General features: G+C 41.5%; 1 protein-coding gene across 2 annotated transcripts in view; it reads left to right on the forward strand.

Annotated features, from left to right (window-relative positions):
- Positions 1–3,999: 3,999 nt before the first annotated feature.
- Amn1 (antagonist of mitotic exit network 1 homolog) overlaps positions 4,000–14,256 on the forward strand; it is a 37,324-nt gene continuing 27,067 nt past the window's right edge. The window contains exon 1 of one of the 2 annotated variants that reach the window (XM_005334049.5): positions 4,000–4,156. In XM_005334049.5, coding sequence (XP_005334106.1) covers positions 4,119–4,156 — 38 coding nt within the window. In that variant the 5' untranslated portion in view covers positions 4,000–4,118. The remainder of the gene's footprint in view (positions 4,157–14,256) is intronic. The other variant, XM_013362293.4, reaches the window with a different exon arrangement.

Here is a 14,256-nt window from a genome sequence, read left to right on the forward strand (position 1 = left end):
TCAAGGCTTACCCCACTTAACCTCTCAGTTGTATGTGACCATTTTGATCACTTGTTTATGTTCTATAACACCACACTTCCTGGTTTGGGGTTAGTCCTTAGTGTCAATTTCCAGCCAATAAATGTGTTCCCAACATGTCGAAGTCTGGCTTGGCACAAATCAGGAGCCACTTGTCAAAAAGAAACTAACTTTATTTTTAGAACTACAAACGCCAAACAAAACAGCTCCAGGGAAAAACCCTCAGAGCCCAACTGCCACCACCGGCTTCCACAAGCCTCTCTCCCCCACCAGCCTCTCCACCTCCCACAATCCTCCTGCTCTTGAGGCCGATTGGCTGGGTTGCGTGGGCAGAGCCAAAGAAGTCACCCAATGAGCAGCTCCGTGGAGGAGCCAATCAGCTAGATGTTGCTGGGGCCGCTGTGAGCCAATCATCAGCTGGCAGTCTGAAGGGCAGGGAAACAGCCCAATGAACATCACCGCAGAGGAGCCAATCAGCTAGATGTTGCTGGGGCCACTGTGAGCCAATCATCAGCCGGCAACTGGAAGTTTGCTGGCAGCTGGATCATCAGCCGGCAGCTGGAAGTTTGCTGGGGCCCCTTTGGCTGTGGCTCTCAACACCAACATATCTCTCCAAAGACTTTTTGTTGTGGTTGTTCTCACTTATATCTGTTAAGTGAGCTCATCCATTCCCATACCTTTAGTTTTTACCTATATGCTGATGACTCCTGGTATGAATGTTGTAATAGAATGTTTGGGGCAGCAAGAAACAGAAAAATCAAGTCCATGGATTTTAGCAACAACGGAGAGAATTTGCTGAATTGTGTAACAAGTAGAGAGAAAAGAGCGGTATTCGGGCATAGTTCAATCAGGATCCTGGCTGTTCTTTTGTAATTCTCATACTCTACCTTGGTCTTCCACTACTGCCACCTAGTGTTTTAAATTTCATTCAACACGACAGGGCTAAGAAAAGAGGGCATTATTTTACAAAGCATTGTCACAAGTTTAGAAGTTTCTTTCCCAGAAATCTCCAGCAAACTTTTTCTTGCTTTGTATTGGCTTCAAATGAGTCCTAGACCCATGAGCCAATTTTTGAACAAATACTTGTGGCTGAAGGAGTATCATGATTTGTTGGTTGGTATAAGCCTGCAAATTCTTGAATCCATGATTTAGTTATCCATGGTCAACCATGGTCCCAAAATATTAGATGGAAATCCCAGAAATAAACAATTCATAAGTCAAACTGTACACTGTTCTGAGGGTTACTTGAACACGAGTACTTCAATACTGTGACAGCCAGTCTGATAACCAGATACTAAGCGAATAATAGGCAGGTTTGTTGGACGAAGGGATGGTTCCTGTGCCAGGCAGGACAAAATGCAACTGTACAATATTTCATCTTCCTACTCAGAATGGCTTCCTATACACAAGGGAAAGGTCGGCCAGCAGTGGTCCAGCACTGTGTCAGCACCTGTCACCTCACTTCATCTCAACATGTAAGGTCTGTATCACTTCACATCTTCACACACACACACACACACACACACACACACACACACACACACACACAAAGGTGAGTACTGTACAATATTTTGTACAAGAGACCATGTTCATGTAACTTTTATTAGAGTATGTTATAGCTTTTTATTAGTTACTGTGGTTATTTATTTCTTTATTTTTTAGGTTTTGAGACAGGGTCTCAATAAGTTGTCTAGGCTGGTCTTGAATTAGTGATACTTCTGCCTCAGCTTCCTGTGTCAGAGATTATAGGAGAGGGCCACCATTGCCAGCTGGTTGTTAATCTCTTATTGTGCCTAATTTTTCATTAAACTTTGCTATAGGTATGTATATATAGGGGGAAAAATAGTATATATCGGGTTTAGTACTATCCACATCCCATAAAGGTCTTGGAACATAGCCCCCATAGACAAGGGGCACTACTGTATGTGAAATTCAAATTTCAGTGTCTGTAATAAAGTTTTTTGAAACACAGACCTGCCCATTAGGACTGTCTATGGATGCTGTTGAGTTATAAGTTGAGGTGTGGTGACTAAGCATTGGGCCCACAAAACCTAAAATATTACCATTTGGCCCTTTATAGCAAAAGCTTTACAAACCTCATCCTTCACTCATCTCTTATCACTGTCCAGTGTAGCCATCCGAAACCATATACAGACCATCCTCCCACCTATACCTATATACACTACACACCACTGGTTCATCCACAGAACTAACCCTATCCTAGCACTTGAGTTACACTGTCCTTTTACTTGTCTGGAGCAGGAGTGCACTGATGAATCCTCAGCGTCCAACACAACCCTGTTCTGAGGGTTACTTGAACACGAGTACTTCCTGGCCGTCATGCAGGGCTTAATGAATGCAAGTTGACTGAATAAGAAGCATCCTGAAAAGTCAAGATCTCAAAATTGAAGGAGCTATCAAAGGGGAGTTTGACATATAAGCAACTGTTTTAGTCTGCTTTTTTGCCACTGTGACTTAAGGACCCAACCAGCACAATTGTACAGGAGGAAAAGTTTATTTGAGGGCTCACAGTTTCAGAGGTCTTAGTTCATAGAAGCAGGTTCCATGTGAGCTTGGGTCTCAAGGTGAGACAGAACATCATGGAGGAAGAGTGTGGCAGAGGGAAGCAGCTCTTATGGTGAGCTGAGACAGCAGCTCTGTCTGGCAGAGATAGTCTTCATTTGCCAGATACAAATATGCCCCCAATCATTTCCTCCAGTCACACCCCACCTGCCTTCATTTACCACTGAGTTAATCCTATCAGGGATTAATTCACTGATTAGATTCAGACTAGCCCAATCATTTCTCCTCCAAACCTTCTTGCATTGTTTCACAATGAGCTTTTGGGGGACATACTCAAGCTGGAGAGCCTGATAAGGACCTCACATCGCATCACTTGTCATCGTTTTCCTGATCCTCTTCCTTTGTGAGAGCTATAACTTCTCCCTACGACCAGTCGTCCACTCCACACCGGGAGAAACCTGCTTTGATTCTGGACCTGATCACCCTGGTCTGAGTGGGTATGCATCTGCTGGAAGTAAAGCCTAAGGCTTGAGACTTTTGGTCTGACAGTTAAATTTAGCTCGCAGAGGGAATGTTTGTCAGGATTAAGTGTGTTTGCGGTGCTTAGAATTAATCTAGAATTGTTTGCTGTGAATTGATTATGTCTATTGCAATGCCTAGCATTAAGGATTATCTTTTTCTTGGTTAAGAACCTATAGAGTGAAATTGTATTGAGTGAAAAAAGCATTAAAAGGGGTTAGAAGAGCATGGACATTCTTTATTTCTCTCCCTCCACTGCATACATGGCAATTTTGCCCCCTCTCCACAGTGCTCTAGAAAAGAAACGCAGAAAGAATTCCACCTAGAGAAAGATGCTCCGCCTTTTTAAATAATTCCTGATTTGCAGTCATGTCCTCTTCCGTGATGAAATTTTTATTGAGTTTGTTGATGGCGTGTCCTCATCTGCAAAATAGAACTAAACAATTCCGATCTCCCAGGATCTCCCAGGAATTATATGAGTTTGGTTTGTTGAAACAAAAGCACGGAAGGCACATAGCTCGGTACGTGTTTCATGTGACTTGCTCAGTAATGTCACTCTGGGATCTTTTAAAATGCTCCGTTTGAAGGCAGTGGAGTCAGTATCCAAGGGTGGGGGAGTGGGGATGTCCCCCAGTGATCACCACAGCTTGGCCCAGCATCCTTTAGTACTCGCTTTGTCAGGGGAGACTTCTTGACTCGCGACCTCGCGGCTGGGCTGAGTAGAAGGGTGAAAGTCCGGAAGCCGTAAGTCTGGACCTCCAGACGAACGGGGTTGAGCGATCCGCCTCGCCGCCCGCGGGTGGAAGAACTACGCCTCCCGTCGCGGTGCTCCAAGCTTAGGGATTCTCCACCTGCGAGCTCTCCGACCCCTACGCGAGCTCGGCTCTGAGCGCGCTCTATTCTTGCCCTCGAATTTCCGGGCGTGGCCACGCCCCGAACACCGGGACCGTGTGACGTCACCAGGGCCTACGCGCTGCGGGGCGGGGGATTGTCGGACCGCCCCCGGCCGGGTTCTAGAGGTCCTGGGGCAGCGGAAGAGGCTTCTGAGGGCCGCCGCGATGCCTCACGTGGGGTCGGTCAGTCAGCTCCTGGATCTGTGAGTCCACCCGGTCCCGCCTCCCCTTCGCGCCGCGCGGGCACCTCCTCCAACCGGCCGGGCCCTGCGCCCCTCTCCCTCCCGCCCCTTTTCCTATTCCGACCTCGGAGGAGGCCCCGCTCGTTTCTGTTCCCGGGTGGCTGGTTTGTGTCCTGAGGACAGTTGAGCAGAGTGGCCTGCTGGGCGGGCTTGCCATTCGGTTCTCTGCCTGGGCGCTCCCAGATGAGGGTCCCGGCTCCCCCAGAAGGGACCGCTCCGCGCCCTGGTGGTTCCTGGCAGAGGCCGGCCTCCAACCCGAGCAAAAGCCTCGGTAGAACAAAACACTGACGAGCCCTGTCTCTGCACAGCCCCACCAGTTACCAGAACAGACTGCAGTTGACTCCTGCAGGCAGTAGGTAGAAAGCGACTTAAAAGAGGGGTCCTTGATAGGGATTTCTAGGTTCAGCTCCCGGCCCTGCCCCTCACCTGCCGTGTGACCATTTCTGAACCTTTTCCTGTGTCTGAGCTCTTAAAGTACAAAATTAGTACTAATAATAGTACCTACCTCAAGAAGTCCTGCTGAGGAATAAAATGAGCGTATTTTTAAAGCCTTTGGAAGGATGCCTTGCAAATAGTAAACACCATTGTTAGTCATTGTTGTTATTATTTTACACCGGAAATTGTGCTGGAAGTTGCAGTTACCATGGCAATTGTGTCTCCATGAGCTTTTACTCCATTAATATGGCCATGTAAAAATTAGCCAAATGCCAAGGCGGACAATCTCTTTAATGGACTGAAGGCCTTCTAAAACAATGGGTGTTTTTCTTTTGTATTTTTTCCTTTCTTCTTTTTAGATATACATAACAGTAGAGTGTATTTTGATATTTTACACACAAGGAGTATAAATTATTCTAATTAGGATTTTTTTGCGGGGAGGTACTGGAGACTTAACCAAGGTGCACTCAACCATTGAGCCACATCTCCATCCTTTTTTAGTTTTTATTTTGAGACAGGGTCTCCTTAAATTGCTTAGGTTCTTGCTAAATTGCTGAGGCTGGCCTGGAACTTTGGATCCTCCAGTCTCTGCCTCCTGAGTTGTTGGGATTACAGGTGAGTGCCCCCATGCCCAGCAGGATCCCATTCACATAGTTGTAAATGATGTGGCGGTTCACTGGTGGTGTAAAAACTATTTTACATTTTACATTATATTCCAGAAACTCTTGGCCCTCAATCATGCCACTTTTCATGAAAGAGAAATTAGATGGTTTTCCCTTGTCTAGCCTTACACCTGTAGAGAGTCTAACAAAATTGGGGTTTAATTTCCATCAACAAAGTCAGCTTAGGGTAATGTAGAGTACAAACTTTGAACCAGGATGGAAGTACAGGCCTGTAAACCCAGCACTCTGGGAGGCTGAGGCAGGAGAATCCAAAGTTCCAGGCCAGCCTCAGCAAATTAGTAAGCCAGTATCTCAAAATAAAAATAAAGAAAAAAGGGCTAGGTATGTAGCTTAGTTTCAGAGAGCCCCTGAGTTCAAGCTCCAGTAGTGCAAAAAAGAAAAGAGTGTAAGCTTTTCCTGTAATCCCAGGGACTTCCTAAAATCAAAGGCAGGAGGATTCCAACTGCAAGGCCATCCTGGACAGCCATGAAAAAAATTGTTAAAAAGGATAGGGGTGTAACTTAGTGGTAGAGCACACCTGGGCTTAGTCCCCCACCCCACCCCACACAAACAAAAAGTACAAGCTTTGAAGATAGACTACCTCAGTTTTATTCATACATCTAACATTTACTTGTTTTATAATCATGAACAAATGATATATAACCTGTCTGGATTTCAGTTTTCTCATCTGTAAATGGATAACACTCATTGTTATTATATTCTTTTGAACTGATATGAAGATTAAAAGCCAATATAGGTAAAACCTATACAACAGTGCTTGGCACATAGTTAAATGTTCATTTATGTTAGTTATTATTTCCTGCCTACTATAGAAAGCTGTGTAACCAGGGATGTGTTACTAAATCCTGACCTTTCTTCTAAAGTTCAGCTTAATTCCTATTTCCTATGCATTTCTAAGGGTTCTATACAAATGAGCCTCTGAACTCCAGCAACTACAATCACTGTTTTTTGTTTCCTTGTATCCACAATTCCTTAATTTTGGGAGTTACCCAGAATTCAGTTAAGTGTGTATTTAAACGGCATGTGTGGCAAATGAAGCACTATGCTGAAGATTGTGGAAAATAACCCAAATAGAGGAGGTCTAATATTTTGACACAGGCATATAAATAATTATAATAAAGGTAGAATAATACCAAAAAAGACAGATTAACAAAATGTTTTGAAATTTCTGATCAGGAAAATAAAATATAAGATTTGGAGAAAGCTTTGAATAAAGGGGATTATATTTGAAGATTGGCAGCATCTGACAGTTGCAAATTCAAAGAAATGCATCCAAGGGAGAATGGAATAATCAGATATGAGAAGACCAGAAAGAGGTATTCCAGTTTGACCAGAGTACAGATTATGAATAGCAGAGTATGAAACAAAGCAAGATAATTAGGAGTAGAATCCCAGGATGAAATAAGAGTATTTAATTCTGTAGCTATGGGGGACTATCAAAGGTTTGGGAACTGCACTTAGAGATTTAATGGGTAGAGTTGAGAATATGGAGACACTTAGGAAACGTGTAAGTCTTGGGAAATGTACAAAGTAATTCTTTGCATAATTATTTCTGGTGGTTTAGAGCTGGAATGTCTATAACTAGGAGAGCACCATGGAGAATTATGCAGCCATAAAAAAGTAGAGTAGATGTACATATTCATGTGGATGGAATTTAAAAGCATAGTACTTAGTGAAAAGAGAAAATACAATTACAGAAATCAAGAAAAATTATCTAAAAACTTGGAAGTAAATCAGAAAGATCACCACATGACCTTCATTATCATACTAGGATATTATCCTCCATGTAAGGAATCATATTTGCCCCTAGAGCCATAATTTGTAACCTTTTCAAGACAAACTATAGTCTGAGACTGGCCCCTGGTCTGCAATCTATGTCTGGTTTGTGACAAAGTAAGGATCTTGACAAAGCGGTGAACTCTCTCACTAAGCACATTATTTAGTACAGTTGATAGCACTATCTCCATAAAGAAAACAATGTTTGATTTGTTTTGTTTATATCTTTGCATATGCTCCTGGTCTCCTCACTAACTAGCACTTTTTTTTTGGGCAGGGGGAGTGGGTACTGGGGATTGGACTGCATGCATTACACGTGCTAGACAAGAACTCAACCACTGAGCTATATCCCCAGCCCTCGTTGACTAGCACTTTGACTAGTGCTGCCTTGGAGAACTCTTTGGGATTTTTGGTTTTAGGGTTCTTGTTATTGTTGTTATTGTTTTGTTTTTGGTACCAGGAATTGAACACAGGGGCACTTAACCACCAAGTTACATCCCCAGCACTTTTTTATATTTTATTTAGAAACAAGGTTTCACTGAATTGTTTGGGTCCTCACTGAGTTGCTGAGGCTGGCTTTGAACTTGTTATCCTCCTGCTTCATCTTCCCAAGCCACTGGGATTACAGGCATTTGACACCTTTAGTTTATTTTTATTGGTGTATTATAATTTATACATAATGGTGGGGTTTGTTATTACATATTCATACATGCATATGATATAGCAACATAATTTAGTCAACATTATTCCTCATCATTTCTCTTTTATCTCCCTTCCTCTCTTCCCTAGATATCACTTCTTTTCTCTTTTTTGGGGGGTGGGGACAGGTACCAAGGATTGAACCCTGGAGTACTTAACCACTGAGCCATGCCTCCCAGCCCTTTTTTATATTTTATTTAGAGACATGGTCCTACTAAGTTACTTAGGGTCTCATTAAGTTGCTGCGGCTGACTTTGAAGTCTCAATCCTCCTGCCTCAGCCTCCAGAGGCACTGGGATCACAGGCATGAGCCACCACACCCAGCTTCCCTTTGATTTTCATGAGATCTCCTACATCTACCTTTCTTTTCCTTTTTCCTCTCTAGCTTCCACATGAGAGAAAACTTATGATTCTTTCTGAGTTTGGCTTATTTTGTTTAACATAGGCTCTCAAGTTTCATCCATTTTCCTGCAAATGACACAATTTCATTTCTTCTTTATGGCTAAATACAACTCCATTACTTATATATATCATATTTTCTTTATCCATTCATTGACAGATGCCTAGGCTGGTCCCACAGTTCAGCTATTGTGAATTGTGCTGCTATAAACATGGGTAGACATTTATTACTGTAATATGCTGACTTTAATTCTTTTGGGTAAATAACAAGGAGTGGTGTAGATAATCATTTGGTAGTTCAATTCTTAGTTTTTTTGAGGAACCTCCATACTGAGTTCCATAGTTGCTGTGCTAATTTATATCCTCCCCAACAATATATAAGGATTCCTTTTCCCCATGCATCTGCACCAGCATTTATTGTTATTTGTATATTGGGGCAGAAGGTACTATGGATTGAATTCAGGGGGCACTTAACCACTGAGCCATATCCCCTCCTGTTTTTGTAGTTTATTTAGACACAGGGTCTCATTGAGTGTTTAGGACCTCACTAAGTAGCTGAGGCTGGCTTTGAACTCATTGTCTTCTTGCCTCATCCTCCTGAACTGCTGGGGTTACAGGCATGCACCACTGTTCCTGGCTCCTTTTTCTCTGTTAACAGCAGCAGCTTGCTGATTTCTGCTTATGTAATCTTGATGTAGTAGGAACAGTCAGCAGCTGTAGTAGGAATCTGAGTCACCTGAGAAAGGGAGAAGGAATCTGGGCTGCTTGAACAGGAAAGTCTTAAAACCCTGAAGTCTTGTCTGTGCTGAATAAAAGATACTGAGAATGAAGAACTGTGCCCAGCCTTTGGAGAAAACTCTGCTTAGCACAGTGCTGAATAAACCTTGCTGTTCTACATCTCCAGTACTGGTTATCTCTTTCCACTGCCACAATTTTTGTAACATCTCTATGTTGGAGGATTTTTGATATATTTTCTTCTAGCATTTGCAGAGTTTCTGGTCTTATACCTAGGTTTTTGATCTATTTTGAGTTGCCTTTTGGACAGAGTGAGAGCTAGGAATCTGGTTTCATTCTTCAACAGATATCAAGTTTTCTCCAACACCATTCTCCAATGTATGTTTTGATAGTCTTGTCAAGAATCAGATGGTTGTATTTGTGTGGGTTTGTCTCTGTGTCTTTTATTCTGTTTCATTGGTCTGTTTTTATGCCAGTACCATGCTGTTTTTGTTACTATGACTCTGTAGTATAATTTTAATTTGGGCATTGTGATACCTCCAGTATTGCTCTTTTGGCCCAGGATTGCTTTGACTATTCAGGGTATTTTGTTCTTCCATATGAATTTTTAGGATTGTTTTTGCTAGTTCTGTGAAGAATGCTTAGCTGGCTTACTGTTATGGGACGACCACTCAGAAAACACTCTAAGTCTGAATTTAAAGCAAATTTGAGAGTCTGGCCAGAGACTGATCCAAGTGACCCTATGGGGAAACAGCTCTAAACTGTCTGTGGCCAGAGTATTTAAGGAAGAAAACCACATCCTATGGAATCTGCAAGTTGCAAGCATTCAGGATACAAGGGCTGAGAAAGCAGTTAGCAGAACAGAAACAGACAACCACATCCTGGGTTTAAGTACAGAAAAACAATTTTAAACATCTTAAAAACAACTTATATGACAGTTTCATACGGGAGTCATAAAAATGGAGTCACTATGGCTATATTTACTTATGCTTGCCTATAGCTATACCTTGTATTTAACTATAATTCCATTAACCTGTACTTATCTGTAACTTATATTAACTTATAGGCTTATACTTTTTACCTTACACTGTTCTTATTTCTTTTTTTTTTTTTAAAGAGAGAGTGAGAGATGAGGGAGAGAGAGAGAGAGAGAATTTTTAATATTTATTTTTTTAGTTCTCGGCGGACACAACATCTTTGTTGGTATGTGGTGCTGAGGATCGAACCCGGGCCGCATGCATGCCAGGCGAGCACGCTACCGCTTGAGCCACATCCCCAGCCCCCACTGTTCTTATTTCTAACAACTTAAATTCTATGTCTTACAGTTACATGATTATCCTGCTATTACTTATGTTTACAGTTTAACATTATTCATATTATAGTTCTTATTCTATTTATCAATATTTTATACCTATAATCTATATTGATTAGACTCAGACCATAACATTACTTTAAATTCCATTTTATGGGACTAGGGTTGTGGCTCAGTGGTAGAGTACTCACCTAGCATGGGTTCAATCCTCAGCACCACATAAAGATAAATAAATAAAGGTGTTGTGTCCATCTACAACTTTAAAAAATATATATTTTAAAGTCCCTTTTACCTCTTGTAAGAGCCAGCAACCTTGGGGATGATAAAAGCGTTATATATCCATTGAATACCTTTACTATTAGTCCATTAGACCTTTGCAATAAAAGGCATACCACTGTCAAACTGCAAGTGGTCTGGAAAACCAAAAACATAATTCATTTTATGTTGTGGCCAGGGTAGATGGAGTTGACTGATAAAACTGAACAGTGAAGCCATAACCTGAAAAAATGCCAACAATAGTAAAGCATCAGTGATAGCCTCAAAGTGTATGGAGGGAGTATTAAAAGCTTGATATAGTTAGATTGTCAGGAGCATGAGGGACTGATACCTTATGCAACCTGGCCTGTTTCACTACGAGACAAACACACTGACTTTTGAAGGGAGGCACAAGACTGGCATGCAGTGGTAGCACTGGTACCAGATACATGTAATCCCAGGCCATGGTAGTAGATATATGCTTTGTTCAGTATGAGGATGGATCCTGGAACAGTGGTCGAAATGATGTATGTTTAATTAGTAGTTCAATTCTAGTCCTTCCATTAAAGTATGAATTATTATCATGATGTAGGACAGATGAGGCTATACACTGAAGGAATTTTCAGGAAGCAGGCTTATTTAAGCTACAGTGGCCCAGAGGGACTAATGCCTAAAAATCTGTAGATCCAGGGTCTGGAAATTCTTTCAGATTTATGGTTACATGACAGTGGGTGGTTACATGACAGTGGGTAGACACATAACTATTACTCTTTGTCCCATATTTTACACTAGACATAGGTTTCATAAGTTTTTAACCAAGAAAACAGAGACAACATCTAGCACAGCAACAAGCTTGATTGTAGATTAGTTTTTACAAAAAAGAGAAACCTGATTTTACAATAAAGAGGAGGCTTCAAACCACAGTGAGCTCTCTGCAGAAACCCTGTGAAATCCTGTTGACACTTTTTGTAAAATCTTGCTGACAAGATTTATCAATTATGTATACCTATCTGTCTGCTGCTATTTGTTTCCATAATTCACAGTCCTAAAGAGAGTTATCTTTAATCTGACAGTCTCTTCTTCTAAGTGACAAACAAAGTGATTAGATTATTGGCAACAGTTCAAGAATCAGAAAAAAAATATAATCTGTTGACTTTGGGAATATTGTCTTTATCAAAGGCAGATATTGGCAAACTTTGTTTGTAAAGGCCCAAATAGTATAGTAAATATTTTCAGTTATGGAGGCCACTCAGCTTTGCCATTATTGTGTGAAAATAGCTTTAGTCACTCTATAAATGAATGGACATGACTGTGTCCCAAGAAAACTTTGTTTATGAAAGCAGGGAATGGACCAGATTTGGTCTAGAGGTCATTACCCTGATCTAAGACAAGAGTAACAGTTTACTATATACCTCAACTAGCCCATACTGCAGTCTATTCCAAAGCCGTCATTCTGGCTGGACAGCTACTAATTGATACCTAGTAAATACCTTCCACTTTCAATGGAGCCAGACCACCAATAAACTAGGCCCAGTCATACATAGGAAACTCTTTGAGTCAAGAGCCCCAGTGAGCTAGTAACTTTGCTTCAGGTGATAAGAGTATCAGAGCAGCCCCAAAGTTGCCACTGTTTTATATTAAAATAGGATTCCACGAAGGTCAGGTCAATTGCTTTCTTGAATATGCCATTTAATACCTGTTCGGTTTTCCCCTTGTTATGTGCAGAGTCCTAGTTGATCTACCCAAGATACTGATATCAGACTAAATAGCCACAGTTTTCATGTACAGGCATTCAATTATAACAGAAGCTTATAAGCTGATTAATAGTCATCTTAAAAAATAAAGAGTATGGGGCTGGGGTTGTAGCTCAGTGGTAGATCGTTCACCTACCATGTGTGAGGCAATGGGTTCAATTCTCAGCACCACATATAAATAAATGAATAAAATAAAGGTCCATCCACATCTAAAAATATATTGATTTTAAAAATAAGTAAAGAGTATATCTCAGCATGGTGGCACATACCTGTAATTCCAGTGACTCAGGATGCTGAAGCAGGAGGATCACAAGTTTAAGGCCAACCTGGGAAGCTGAGTGAGTCCCTATCTCAAAATGGAATATAAAATGGCTGGGGATGTGGCTCAAAGATAGAGTGCCCCTGGTTTCAATCCCCAGTACAGGTAGTAATCTTATATTTGAAAAGGGCCTGTCTGAATGCTTCTGCTGCTTAAGTCGTTAAAGCTATGATTTCCCCTTTTTCCTGAATTTCTTTGGAGAAGACTGGAAGATAACTTGGAGGGTAAACTATCTGGTACTTATTACTTCTTTACAGGTGGCAGTCCTGGAACAGGAGAAGCCACTCTGACATTCATGGACCAGGAAAGTAAAACATATGAACACCAGTTACACAGGCATCAGTGAAAACCATAATAGGATATTTGTAACAGTGGACCACTTCATGCTTTGAATATAGGCCTTGCTGCTCTGCTACTGAGGCTTATTTGAATGGACATGTTTTTTTTTTTCTCTTTTCTTTCTCCTCCTCCCAACCTCAGGGAAAACAAGACTACTTTTCTTCCCCATCCTAGGCAGAGGTAGCTGTCCTTGAGCACACACCCACCATAGGAACAAAAACAATGTAATTCAGACTTCAGGGATGGCATGCAGGACAAGGATGAGCTTTTGGTAATACACTGATAGAGCCAAAGAATGCTACCCACAAAGCCACTTTAGCTTCTTTTCCCCACTGAGAACATTACCCAGACACCATCAGTTGAATGGTGCCATTTTCTGCTAAGGGATCCGAAACCAAGAAGATTAATGTGTACACAAGTAATAAATTAAAGCAACAGCCAAGAGAAGACTACCCTTACCCAACTGGGAGTGTGGGAAATGCAGTGGTGGGAAAGGCTAGCTCGCAGAGGATGGCGAGGGTAATAAGGATACTTTTCTTTCCTTAGACCCCACCACAGGGTTGTTGCCTAAGTAAGGACATTGCTTCCTCCTCAGAATACCTATCAGCAAACATAAGGGCCCAGATGACCTTTTCTCACTGTCCTAGCAAACTCTGCTGCATTTTACTCCACAATCTTGGTAATTTTGACCACCCCTACACCCAGCATCCTGGCGTTCCTCACCAGTCACATCTAGCTGTGGCAAAAACCAGGTACTTAAGCAGCTGGCTTTGCACTATTAGGTGAAACTTTGCTTTCACTTTCTGTTTTGAGACACTTCCACCTGTGGCTCAATTCATTCAGTCACATGAATTGCTAATGTTTTTGGTTCAAATACTAGGTCATCACTTATAACATCATTTATTTCAGCATTAGAATTTAATTGCTTTAAAACCCATGCTCATATTACCTTTAAACTGGAGTCACATGGTTTGCTACCCAATTCTAACAGCATCCCTTTTTCCTTCTATATGGAGGAGAGTGAACAATAGCCAACACAACATTAAAGCAGCTTGTTTTATTAACAAGTAAAACAGCAGAGTACCCTTTCTCCTTCTGTCTTTACCTAACTCTGAGTGACAGCATTTGACACCAGATCAAGGGCATTTTCTCAAATACCCAAGCTGTCCCACAAGATCCTTGACTTTCCTCTTCAATAAAGTCATGTTTCTATCAGCATCCATTTTTTCACTGCCAGACTATCAGATCTGGGATTTGATTTTATATTATACAATAAATAGATTAGGGTGTTACTTTATTTCGTGGAGGCTGGCAGAAGAAACAAGATTCCTAGGTTAGACAACAAAAATTTTTAC

This window comes from Ictidomys tridecemlineatus, chromosome 6, assembly GCF_052094955.1.
Source record: "Ictidomys tridecemlineatus isolate mIctTri1 chromosome 6, mIctTri1.hap1, whole genome shotgun sequence".
Lineage (NCBI taxonomy): Eukaryota > Metazoa > Chordata > Mammalia > Rodentia > Sciuridae > Ictidomys > Ictidomys tridecemlineatus.